The sequence below is a fragment of the Zea mays genome, chromosome 5 (genome assembly GCF_902167145.1).
Source record: "Zea mays cultivar B73 chromosome 5, Zm-B73-REFERENCE-NAM-5.0, whole genome shotgun sequence".
NCBI lineage: Eukaryota > Viridiplantae > Streptophyta > Magnoliopsida > Poales > Poaceae > Zea > Zea mays.
The window spans coordinates 173166541-173179871 of record NC_050100.1 but is presented as its reverse complement, the minus strand read 5'-3'; the positions used below and the strand labels follow the sequence as shown (position 1 = coordinate 173179871).

The window sequence follows — 13331 nt, the reverse complement described above, 5'->3', positions numbered from 1 at the left end:
ACGTGACCTCCGGCTCTCACTCGTCTCTACGTACGGTCATTCCGGCAGTCGCTTTGTGTGTGTGTGTGTGTGTGTCTGACCCCTTTTGCAACCGCTGTGGCTACTGCAACATGCATGCTAACCGTTGTGGCTACTGCAGCAGGACGCTCGATCAAGATCGATCGAGACACGACAGTGCATGCTATCTGTTTTCTTACCATGCTACGTACAGACTAGAGAGTGGCGGGAATTGGCCGATACTTATGTGTGTGTGTGTGTAACTGTGTATAGCTAAATAACTATGCACACTCGATGTCGTGCGTAAGCATGTAGGTGAGTATGTATTGCTGCCGGTGAAAGCGCGTCCGTGCATCTAGTTGCACAATGCAACCAAGAGGAAGAAGGGGGCGTTGCACAAGCAGCAGCTAGCGCGTCCCTTCCCCTAGCTAGCTCAGTGCATCATGCCTGTAGCATGTGCCCTGTATAGGAGTGTCCAGCCAGCAGGGAGAAGAGAATCATAAAAAGGGATGTACTTGCAGGACTGCTCGGTGTTTTTTTTTTTTTGCCAAGGAGTATCACATATGGGACTTATTTGGTTCAATTTTTTAAGAGATTTCTTAAGAATCTGGCTACGAGAAAATCCGTATGTGAAGAGAATCTATTTTTTCGATAAGAAAGATTTTCATTGCATTTAAAAGTTTGATACAAATCATCTCCCGACCTCTGCAAAGAGAATCTAAATATCATAAAGATTACGTGTGAAGAAAAATAAAAGTGTTCATGGGGTTTAGAATGTAGAAAGTAATTATTTCCTACTATCACAACGATTCATCCGCGTTGATTTTGGACGGTTTTAACTAAAGTGATTCTTGTAGAAACGGACTGAAAAGATGGATATTTTGTAGAAGCGGACTGAAAAGATGGATATTTTGTGGATATTTTGTAGTCTGTAGCGGCTTCTAGTGGTCAGAAACTGAACACAGCTGAAATAGGACCATATATCCCTAAAAAAGATACAACTTTAATTTATCGATGGTTTAACTTGTTGCACCCAAAGAGGTCGTGTGTGTTTTCTAAACACCAAAATGTTTTGAAAATCTACTATCTTTTACTCTCCTAAACTCCAAAAATAATCTGCACCGGACCGCCATTATTTAACAACACTACAACAGAGAATGGAATCAAGATTGCTGCGGGTCCTTGATGAATGCAGCCCCAAGTGTACAGTGCAGTAGGCCTTACGGGCCAGCAAAAACAGCGCGAAGGAGTTTAAGTTATGGGCCCCTGGTGGGCGGGCCTTGCGTTTTTTTGCATAGCAGCTTGGGCCAGGAAGTGCCCCCCAAAGAAACATAAACTAGAAAAGGCCTTGTAAGGAATGAGTTTAAAATGTGAAGATATATAGGGAATTTTTCCGACAAACTACGACACAAGACTAGAGGTGAGATCTCTCAATCACGTGTAAAATGAACCTTATGTCGTCAGGTGACGAAATTAAACAAGGTGGCAAAGAACAGCACTCAATCGGGATGCACAACAGCAAAGGGGGGCTACTACGCTCGGTTCAGAGCACAGAGATTTGTAAAAACGCGAGCTCCGCAAAACTCCAACCTACTGCCGGGGGGCTTAGCGGGCACCATGACAAAAACGTAGCAAAGCTTCTCAAAGACGGCGAGTCTACACGGCCGCGAAGTACTCTTTGCTTCCCTTGGGGTCGGGCTTCATGGACCTCTCCCCTGGCTTCCAACCGGCCGGGCAGACCTCGTCTGGGTTCTCCTGGACGTACTGCAATGCCTGATGAAACATTGAAATGAGACGTCAACCTCAACATTCTTTTCATTCTGATCGGTGGACTGTATAAAATGGCAAAATCAACTATGTAACTGGGTTGGGCGTAAACCAGCTCAGCAAATTGGGATTATGCTTATTGTTTTTCATTGGGAAGCTACAAAATGCCTTCCCAGATCAAGAGCCTCACTTGGTCATGCTTGCTAGGATGCATCTTGCCATATGAAAACTGGTATCTGTAGTACTTTGGCAGTTATATTTAGTACAGTGGAATCCTGTAATATGATGCACGTGTACTCTAATGCCAAGAAAAAAAAAATAGGTCACATAATTAATGTACATATGTTTCAATAATTATTCTGTAATTTGAAGCATTTGGATTAGAGTGTGCTTTAAAGGTTGGACATAGTTTTTGTTCCTGCAAATGGAGAACTATGTTGCACTGTCAAGTGTTACAAAACAGTTAAACATGTAATAAAACTCACACCAGTGTTAAATCTTGTTCAAGTTGTGCATCACAAACACCATGAATACAAAAGTGCATCTCCTTTTTACTTTTTTTTTTGTTTTAGTAAGGGCTAGTTTGGGAACTACATTTTTTCCAAGGGATTTCTATTTTCTCAATGGAAAATGAACTAATTTCTCTTAGGAAAATGAAAATCCCGTGGGAAAATAGGGTTCCCGAACTAGCCCTAGCAGCACAGAACTTCTAATATCTAAAGTCCAGATCAACTTCCTATCAGAAATGTAGCACAGCCAACATAGAAAATACCTGAAGGGTCCTCATGGTCTCGTCCACACTGCGACCAATGGCAAGGTTGTTAATGGTAGAGTGCTGAATCACTCCCTCCTTGTCAATGATGAACAGTCCTCTCAGAGCGATACCCTGCCCAAAGAACATTCAGATTTAGGGAGCAACTAACAGAAACATCACATGGAAAACAAAAGGACTCCACAGTGCAAGGATCTAGAGAAGAATATGCAGTGGCTGGAAATAATACCTGGTCAGGGATCAGAACACCGAAGGCCTTTGAAATTGATTTGGTGACATCAGAAATAAGTGGGTATTTAAGATCGCCAAGCCCACCAGACTTCCTGTCTGTCTGCACCCATGCAAGGTGGGAGAACTGCATCCAAAGAGTCATTCAAATGTCAAGATATGGTCAAACAAAAACAATTATCAAGAGTTATAATACCGATGAAATCACAGTGACCAAAACTGATTATCCATGTAGTTTAAGATTTCTACTTTTGACCACATACATATAATGATATATAAAGAGTTATTCTCTCCATCCCAAACTATATGTCGTTTTGGCTTTTCTAGGTACATAGCTTTTGTTATGCACCTAGATATACACCATGTCTAGCTATTAGAAAAACCAAAGCGACCTACAATTTGGAATGAAGAGAGTAAAAACAAATCATAATTGTAAAAAGACTTCAAATATACAGGCCATTCTTCATAGTACTCCTTCCATGTAACCATGGACTCTTTTTATTCATTTGATTATTTGTCTAGCCTACCCAACTCTAGCATACCCCAACTTGCTTGGGACTAAAAGACTTTTTTGTTGTTGTTGTTGTTGATGATTTGTCTTTTCTATAAATATCTGCACAAATAGACAAACATCCAAGGGTAGTAGTATTGATGATAGATCTAGCTTTTCACTTTACTTAGCTAAGTAATTAAATAATATTGTTCGTCAAAGTTTGAGTAAAAAGTCAATGGTGTCATATGTTTACGATTGGAGGGAAGTACGCAATTTCCCAAAGCTTTGTTAAGAACTTTAGCGAGCAACGGTCAATTTAATAAGACCATGAAGCTAGAACACATTTCCTTTGTGCCAACAAAGGTTAAATTTAAGGCCTCAAGTGTAATGTGAGTAGTTAGTCCCGATATAAAATCCGAAAATGAATCTAACATAGTAATGTGTCACTTAGGGCTAGTTTGGCAACCCCATTTTTCCAAGGGGTTTCCATTTTCCCAAGGAAAATTAGTTCATTTTCACTTGGGAAAATGGAATTGCCAAATAGCCCGTAGGGGTGAAAGCATTACATAAAAATCCCATACCAACCAATATCGTTTTCCGTATTATGATACTGTTTCCGTTTCTATCAAAACATGAAAGTTGTCATTTTGTGATTTTAGCACAACCGGTTTTTCAGTTATTTGTACAATGAACAGGAAAATCCTATACCAACTACTTTCAGACTCTATATTGTAATTTAACATTTTCTCATTGTTTTCATCCCTAGTGACACTGCTCTTATGTTCATGTAGATGGATTTTTCTATTAATAGTTACATTCGTAAAGTGTGGCACATATCTTTCACCATGAGGAAAAATCAGCATGTGTGGCCCTACTACTTTACTAAAAAACTTGAAATGGGCAAGTGTAAAGGAAAAAAGGCATGTGCGGTTCTACTGTTATAGAACATTGTGTATTTGTATAATTATTGTTTCCTAACTCCACATGAACATACTTTCCAGAATTAGCTTTAGAAATAATGTGACTATGGTCAAGAACCATGCACACAAATACAGTTGTGCTTGTGCTCCAAAGACAACCTAGCAGTAGCACGTGAATTTCTCATCACAGGAGCAGTTCAACCATAATAATTATATTCCCGTTATGGGCTCCTAGCACATATCAAATCTGAAATGTACTTCAAGAGCTAACTACGACATAGAACAAAGAACAATCCACACAAGCAGTAGAGATATCAGATGTCAACTATAGAACAATTGATGACTAATTCGTACTGATAGATGCTACCATATCATGGAATATGAGGGCATTATATCATACCACACTGTCAATAGAGACACCAAGAACCTCAGTGTTCAACTTCTCGAATTCCTCATATCTGTCACTGAAGGCAGTAATCTCTGCAAGCATCAGGCGTTCGTTCATCAGAATCTCAGAGATCCACTCCAAACGAATCTTCTTGATACTTATGCTACTGTTTTATCCTCACCGGTCGGGCAGACAAAGGTGAAATCCAAGGGGTAGAAGAACAGAACGACGTATTTCTTCCCGATGTAATCAGAGAGCTTCACCTGCAAAAGCACACAGAGCAATGTCACCGCCAGCCACATCAAATGGAAGAGCAATTTGAAAGGATGACTGATGACAGATTTCAGAGTTCTGCTGCCACAGCATAAAACCACGCGAGATTGCGTGGAGAGAGGTGCACATACGTTGATGAACTCTTGGTCGAACACGGCCTCGGCTTCGAAGTCTGGCGCCTTGTTCCCGACCAGCGGCAAGTCATCCTACGTAGCACAGGCACAAGGGCATGAGCCGTGAGTGCGCAAACTAGGAGAGGGTGTGAAGTAAGCCCGCAGCAGGCAAGACGCGAGGAGAACTTACGACGCCGCCGGCGCGGGCGACGAGTCTGGTGGCCCGCGCGGATCTGGAGGCGACGAGGCGGAGCGGCCTGGCGGCGGTGGCGACCGCGGAGCGGGAGACAGAGACGGACTGCGGGGCAACGGCGAGGGGCCTGGCGGCCGGGGTGGGGGCGGAAGAGACGACGGTCGCGGCGGCGAAGGAGCAGGCCATGGCCGCCCGGAGTGGATGAGGAGGGGATGGGTGGATTGGAGGTTTGGGGTTGGGGATTAGTTGCGATGGGTTTCCGCCTTTCCGGGGGTTGGCGCTGGCTATGGCTGAGTGAGTGAGGAGGTTTTAAATAGGGACGTGTCAGCGCCACACGAGCTCTTCGGTCCTCGCCTTCTCGATTCTGGCCCGTGCCTGCGCTGCTTGGCAGCTTGGGTCGCACATGTCCGCCGGCGAAGGGTACCGCAATCTCTCGTGAGGCCACCTCCAACGGTGCTCCGTATATCTCCCCCACCCCACGTGGGGTGACATTTGGGGTGAAAAGTGAAAACCCACTCCATACTAGGGAGAGAGCCACCTCCCCAATATATGGGGTAAATTCCAATTTTCCTCCACATTTTAATTATTCCGTCACTTTATGATATTAATTCCTTTTAAGTATTGTTATTTGAAAACAATGTGAATTATAATAGTATAAATAGTCTATGTTTTTTTAAAACTTACAAATATCAAATAACTAGATTATAGTAGGTAGGGGGAGCTAAATAGGGTAAATGGTTAAAAACAGTATAGAAAGTATTTTAATCGTAGTAAAATATAATAGAAAGTATAGATACAGAGATAAATATGAGAGAACGGTGGGAGATGGTCTGAAGCCGCGGCAACATCAATACCGTGTGTGGCATGCATTACGCACCAGACAAAAAATGGTTGATTGGCTACGTTTGATATTTGCAGGAGCGTGGAATGGAATAATTGCGATACTCCATGCATCATCAGTACATCAACTGCTTTCTATCATTGCGATGCATTAAAAAATCAAGAACGTGAAAATTGCGCAGAAAAATCGTGCACAGAAAATGTTTTCTCTGGGGATTTTAATGGTTAGTTTTTGAAGCGAAGTTTAGAGAAAATAATAAACAATTTATTGTATTCTCTCCTTTTGTTGCTGGACTTGGATGAGTTCAAATGAAAGTTAACCCAAAGTGCCACTGCCAGGTATAATAAAATGATAAAATAAAAATAAAAAGAACCGCGGGAGCGGCCCAAGAACGAAAGCGCGTGTCTGGCTCCATTAGAAATCTGGCCCAGGCTACGGCGGCGACGGTTCCTTCGATGGTCCATGTCCATCCGCAGGCCCTTCCCCAAATGCTGCTCTACTTAATTTCCCTCCTCGCCCCCGTTCCCTCGTTTTCTGCTTCTTTCTCTCTCCCTTCCTCCTCTATTCTGTTCCCCCCTTTCCACCTCCCTCCCTCCTCGCTAACCCCACCCACCGGCCACCGCCCGCCTCCAGCCTCGCCGGTCCTCGCCGCCCACCCCGCCGGAACCCTAGCTCCGGAGAGTGCCCCGGCCTCCCCAGCCGCCGATTGGTTCCGGGGGCCCGGCGCCCCTCCGCACGATCGCGCGAGATCCGGGGTCGCCGCCGGCCGGGGAGCAGAAGCCATATGTCGGGGGTCGGCAGCGGCAGGCCGCCGGCCGCCCAGAAGATCCTGCAGTCGCTGCGACCGCCGCTGTCCTTCGCCACGCCGTCGCGGTCGCCCTTCGCCGCGCCCGACGACTACCACCGCTTTCCGACACCGGCTGCGGCCACGGCACCCGCCGCCACCTCAGGCGGCGTCGGTGCGGGGGCTCCTCCTCGTGATACTATCGAGGAGGGGCTGTTCATACGGACTCCGGTGAGATGATGCTTCTGCTCCCCCAAGAGCTCCGGATTTGTTTTCCCTTCTCGGGCCAGCTTACAGTGTTTGGAGACCCATGCTTCAAGTCGTATTGTTGGTCGACTTTTCTGTCTCCTGTTGTTTATGTATATGGATTTGGGTTTCACTACACCTGTCATAAGTAGAAACGCGTGAAATTCTGTCCAATTTCATTGCTCCCTGGAAGTCTTCCCGAAGCTCAAATGCTCCGTACTCGCGGTTATGGTGTCAGATAGGCAGGAACTGTAATTGTTACGCAACCGGGTTCATTATCAGAAAATAATTTATCTCACACAGTTGTCCCTGCAGCGAGATTCAGAAATGGAGGGAAAGTTTTATGTCAGAAACAGAAATGATTTATGTAATGTAGATGTACTGGCAATTGGCATAGAGGAAGCTCTGGTCAACATATATTCCCCTTAATCATTGCCGTAGTAGCTTACATGCTGTCTGTGTGGCTGTAGGTACGATTTGGCTCGCTGTAGGACTTCTATCTAGGTGTGCTCGTGCGCTATAAACTTCTATCTATGGCATTGCCAAATGAAAGAGAACTTGGTTTGTTTCTTTTATTGTAGATGTTGAATACCTTGTACTACATCCGTTCTTGAATATTTGTCGCCCGCTAGTTTATTTTTGAACTAAAACGCGACAAATAAAAAGAACAGATGGAGTACCTTTTTTCCTGCCAGTGTGTGTTTATGCAAGCATAGGTCATATATATATTTAACACAACCTGGTGATTACTGTTTCAAGGTGTTGAAATGTGCAAGACTGTAATGTATCAGTGCAAGTCATGCTTGTTTCTTTTGTCGGATACTTCACACAGAACTTCTATGTCACCTATTTTACGTTAAAACTGCAGATAAGCTTAGTTTCAGCCTGCTCTGTAAATACTTTGAAAATCAAATAAAATAGTCCAGCTTAGGGTCATGACAGAATTTATACACTTCAGGTTTTAAGTTGACTACATCCACTAATGATGGATGTGTGGCGTTAGTACTATGTATATTTCCTATATCACAATCCGCAAATTCTTCCATCAGAATTTAGCATATTCTTAATATTTTATTTGTTATTAATGCTAATTGATAACCTCTATCGAGGTTGTTTGCAATTCTTAATGATAGCTGTATTAACAAGTCCGTTACGCTTCCAGCTGAAAAGGAAAGCTACATCTGAAGAAAATGATGCTGCTGCTGAGCCAAGCGATTGTATCATTACCAGTCCAATGCCCACTTCGGTCTCTGGTAAAACTGTTAAAGCTTCTAAGGCAAAAGCTAAGAACAGTAAAACTGGGCCTCAGACACCTACATCAAATGTTGGTGAGTGCAAACATTGGTGAATGATATGCCATGGTCATTTGTTTTGAACTCTTTTTACATATGTTTTCATACAAGAAAAGGGTAAACATGAAAAATTTTGTTTGCACAGGTTCACCACTCAATCCACCAACTCCTGTTGGCACGTGCCGCTATGACAGTTCACTAGGTGATCATAACATTCTATGTCTTAGATGTTTCCTGAATTTGGTTATATTGCTCTTTCCTTAGTAATGCTTGCTGTTACTTATATCCATCCTTCCGATCCTTGTTTAGGACTTCTGACAAAAAAGTTCATTAACTTGCTCAAGCAAGCGCCAGATGGCATTCTAGATTTGAACAATGCTGCAGAAACACTAGAGGTTACAGATTGTTTCCATTTTCAACTGTCATCTCTTTTCATCCACTTGGTAGTCGATACATATTCAGACTTTTCCTACAATTCAGGTTCAAAAGCGACGCATATATGACATTACTAATGTCCTTGAAGGCATTGGACTAATAGAGAAGACACTTAAGAATAGAATCCGTTGGAAGTAAGCATAGCTTTCTTCCTTTTACCCTTTTCTTGTATTATGGTGCAACCTTATCTCGCTAACTCTTGTAATTCCTATTGGTGATGCTATTCTCCCATGACACTATAGGGCCCTGGATGATTCAAGTGTTCAATTAGATAATGGTATTTCCGCTTTGCAGGTACCTTTTGTGATTTTTTTCATATTGAAATTGACATACCAGTCCTAAGTGCAAGACTTCTTTTTTCCCCTGAGAGGTATGATAATAACTAGACCTAAGCTCAGTTTTGTGTAACACGTTGCAGGCAGAAGTTGAAAATCTTAGTCTGCAGGAGCAAGCACTAGATGAGCGTATAAGGTTGATAGCTATTGCACATTTCTATGCATATCTTACTCTCTGCTATGTCACAGGTCTTAACAAAAATATTATCTAATCAAGTGCTTTGTATCCCATTCAGTGACATGCGTGAAAAACTAAGGGGGTTAACTGAAGATGAAAATAATAAAAGGTAGCTATATTTCTTTTACACCAGTTATGTCTGTATGTCACCATCTAATAGTGCATCTATATTTCGTTTGTCTATTAGGTGGCTCTATGTGACTGAAGACGACATCAAGGGATTACCCAGCTTTCAGGTCTGCTTTAGCTTAAGGGTTTTCCAATGCCATATTAATGGATCATCTGTTTCTTTAGACTAAATTAATTCTCTTGAAGTCAACATGTGCAGTAGATTGGCAAATAACATTTGTGGTTATCTGTGCAGAATGAAACACTAATTGCTATTAAAGCACCTCATGGTACTACACTTGAAGTACCTGATCCAGATGAGGTAGGAAGCATTAAAATAAATGAGTTTTGCATACACAAATTATTGACTGTTTTTTATTTATGGTTCTTGTGTGCCTTTTGCTGCACGGACAGGCGGGTGATTATCTCCAAAGGAGATATAGAATTGTATTAAGAAGTACGATGGGACCAATAGATGTTTACTTAGTTAGGTAATGTTTATTTCTCCTGTGAAGTTGACTGTTTGGACATAATCTTAGCTAATCAGAATTTGTTTTAATGATAGTCAATTTGATGAGAAATTTGAGGAACTGGGTGGTGTTGCGACACCCGTCAAGCATTCCAGTGTGCCCAGACATCAACCCGCGGAAGATTTCAATACTTATGCTGGACAAAGTAGCACACCAATGGACGTGGCACATGATGTACAGCATGGCCAGAAGATTCCCCAGGATCCTAGTGCTTTGCATGACTTTGGAGGGATGACAAGGATTAGTCCTTCCGACGTCCATGTAAGTCAGATCATTGTGAAGTTGAACTTCAGCTTTTCCCCCTTTGCCATGATCATTAAGCTTATTATTAACAATGCACCCCATCTGAAATTATGTGCTATAAAAAATGTTACATCAATGTGCATGTACATATGAATCTTTCATACGCTTTTCTGAGTTTTACTTCCTAGAACCTGAATGCAAATCTGTATAGAACCTGCTAAGTTATAAAGTTGGTGGTTGTGCTATCTTGAGTAACTTACCATTCTACACAAATTTTGCAGACGGATTCTGATTACTGGCTCCTAACAGAGGGGGATGTTAGCATGACTGATATGTGGAAAACAGGACGTATCCTTGATGATCATGCATTAAGATGGTTTAAAATCATCTGTTCTGTTACATAATTGTTGTTACAGCTTGAATTTCTTAACATGGAAAATAGAAGAAGTGCAGTGGGACCAGATGGATTTCCTGTCAGAAGATGTTGTCACCCCTCGAGCCCATAATCAGCAGCCGGTCACAGTTGACGGGCCACATATGGAGGTTCCAAGCATGGACCCATAAGACATTAATGGCTCAACAAAACTGACATCTGGAGCGGTGAGTTCTCGTGTGACAGCAAATGTTTATTGCAACAGAAGGGCCAGACGGTTTCATGAGCGTATGTCATCTGGAGTGTAGTCAGGGCAGAGCAGTCCACAACTTCAGATTGGTGCACGCCCGGCACCTCTGTTGTGAAGACTGACGAGCTCAACTGACTAAGTTAACAGTCTACTGCCTGATTAGTAAGCGCAGCACTTTAGCTTAGCAGACACTGAAGCGCCAGTTTCTTCGTGACTGGTGCTGTGCACTTGCTCTCATATTCACCACCGCTCCATTCGCTTACCAAGCTAACATTATCATACCAGATCAGTGGACCTCCACTGAAAAATGCTGCAAAATGTATAAAACATCAGGACAAAACAGTGCACAGTGCAAGGGGTGTTGGCGTTACAGGATGAGCTATCGATTGAAGGCAGGAAATTCTTTGTACAATTGTTTGATGCCCCAAAACAGAACAAAGCAGAGCTGTTCGCTTGTAAACAAATGTTTCTATGCATGTATTTAAGAGGAGACTCCATTTTTTTACATCAATTTGATCCATACAGTCAAACGTATACATCTGCTCTTGAATATTTGTCGCTCGTTAATTTATTTTTGAACTAAAATGTGATAAATAAAAAAGAATGTAGGGAGTAATAATTAAGAAAGTTGCCCTGGCCATGTACTGGTGTGCTTTCATTGCACTTGTTGCAGGGACATGCGGTATGAATTCTGAACGCACCAGCCAATCATGGTCGCTACCCAGTAGGCCCCAATAAGCTGTAAAGCCTAACTACAGAATTCCATACCTTGCTAATGACACGTCCTCCGAGAGTCGCCAAAGAAGCTGAAACAAAGAATCTTGGCTCGCGGAGCCACTATACTATCCGTATTCACGGGTACAAACTCGTACCTTATAGGGTTTTTATCGGTATGCGGGTAAAATGTGTCCATTGCCACTAAGATTTTAGGCATGATACGTACTTGTTTGTTTTAGTTTTTTTTTCAGTTTTTCTGATAATTTAGGTGTGGAGAGAATTTAGTTGTAAGAAGAATATTGTGAGAATTACGTACGGAGAAAGATAAAAAGGATTCATATGATTTATGATCTAGAAATTGATAAATTCATATTATCGTGATAACTCGGTCGATTATTTGCTCATATTGATTTTGGATGGTTTCACTGAAGCGATCCTCATAGACCCTCGCTCATAGACGAAAAAACTTATGTTTAGACAATCCATAACAACTTCTGATAGCTAGAGGCCGAAAATAAGCTGGCCCATAGCTCTCGCTGTCGTGTGAGCTCGACTCCTCTCCCCGTCCCACACAAATATTTCATGTTGCGCGTTGCAAAACGAAATCAAGGAAACAATGTCTAAAAACCTGGACTGTTATTCAAAGAATTCGCGCCTTGTTGACCCTTCACATATCGTACCAATTATTATTTGCTACACAAGCCTAGTACAAGACTGAAGAACGCAGACCATCACTCGATGAGGTCGGTGATGGCAATGCACAAGACCGTGATCTGCTGAGCGTACTCCGCGCGCCGCGCGAGCAGCGACGGCATCCCGGCCTCGGCGAAGACGGCGTCGCAGCGCCGCGCCAACGCGATGCCCTCCACGGCCATCTCCTTCCCCGCCGCGTACTCGCGCGCGTCGATCTCGTCGTACGCGCCCGCGAGCGCGAGCTCCATGTCGAAGTAGAGCCTGCGGCACTGCCCCAGCGCCGCCCTCGCCTTGGCGCCGTCCGCGCCCGCACCCGGCTGCCCGGCCAGCAGCGCCTCCGCGTCGCGGACCGCGCCGCCGGCGTTGTTGACGCCGAGGTTGGCAGCCACCTTGGCCAGGCCCCAGGCGTCCGCGCCAGGGCTGTCGCGGTGCTTGCTCAGCTCCGACACGCAGAAGCCGTAGTCGACGCGGTCGTCCGTGGCGGCTGCCGCCTTGCACGTCGTATCCACGGTAGCGTCGGCCGCGAGGAGCGCGGCGAGGGCCGCGGTGGCCAGCAAGAGGGGCTTCCACCACGGACTCATCTTGCAGGTGGCGGTGGGGCGACGGAGAGCTGCGGTACGGTACGGTGTTGGTTTCTTGATGATGGGCTGCAATCTGCAGCTATTTGAAGCCGTGGGCCGGCGTCAGTTGTTATTGAGGATTTTAAGAGAGCGCGTGATACTCAGGAGTCAGGAATGCGAACGCATTGCGATGGGTTTTTTAGTCACTCATCAATTTGGCGTTATTGCATTAACTTGTTTATCATTCTGTTTCTTTTTTTTTTGGCGCCTCTTTGTCTCGTGGAGTCAAGAGAGAACTCAAAAGTTGAAGCCCTGGAGCGCCTGCAACTGGCATATATGGAAAAAAGCCCTGGAGCGCCTGCAATTGGCATATATGGAAAAAGTTAAATGGCATAGTTGTACTCTACCTAGTGAAATTCTCCCTCCACTTCAACTAATAAGATATCTACTTTCGCTATCATATACATTGTGTCTGAATATGTAGTAGTAAAAGCAATATATTTAGAAAAAATTAAAAAAATGAATAACGGAGAAAGTATTTTATATCTACATCTATGCAAAATATAAAACATACATATCTTCATCTCTATTCCAATATTAAA

At 43.6% G+C, this 13331-nt stretch overlaps 3 protein-coding genes across 3 annotated transcripts; 1 reads left to right on the top strand and 2 right to left on the bottom strand.

Moving 5' to 3' along the window:
* Positions 1–1349: 1349 nt before the first annotated feature.
* LOC100217217 (2-cys peroxiredoxin BAS1) lies at positions 1350–5408 on the bottom strand. The gene is made up of 7 exons (NM_001143574.1): positions 5142–5408; positions 4970–5044; positions 4747–4828; positions 4578–4657; positions 2766–2891; positions 2537–2650; positions 1350–1770 (listed from the first exon to the last, which is right to left on the bottom strand). Exons 1-7 carry the CDS (start codon positions 5328–5330, stop codon positions 1654–1656), a joined length of 783 nt encoding a protein of 260 aa, NP_001137046.1. The 5' UTR covers positions 5331–5408; the 3' UTR covers positions 1350–1653.
* A 1107-nt stretch (positions 5409–6515) lies between these two features.
* Positions 6516–11292, top strand: LOC100285220 (transcription factor E2F3). The gene is made up of 14 exons (NM_001158114.2): positions 6516–7000; positions 8178–8343; positions 8453–8509; positions 8617–8702; positions 8788–8876; positions 8985–9036; positions 9161–9213; positions 9314–9364; positions 9443–9491; positions 9620–9685; positions 9778–9854; positions 9929–10154; positions 10418–10484; positions 10579–11292. The coding sequence occupies exons 1-14, from the start codon at positions 6770–6772 to the stop codon at positions 10698–10700; spliced, it is 1392 nt and encodes a 463-aa protein (NP_001151586.2). The 5' UTR covers positions 6516–6769; the 3' UTR covers positions 10701–11292.
* Positions 11293–12096: 804 nt separating this feature from the next.
* LOC100286021 (pectinesterase inhibitor domain containing protein) lies at positions 12097–12799 on the bottom strand. The gene has a single exon (NM_001158909.3). It carries the CDS (start codon positions 12748–12750, stop codon positions 12208–12210), a length of 543 nt encoding a protein of 180 aa, NP_001152381.2. The 5' UTR covers positions 12751–12799; the 3' UTR covers positions 12097–12207.
* Positions 12800–13331: the final 532 nt, after the last annotated feature.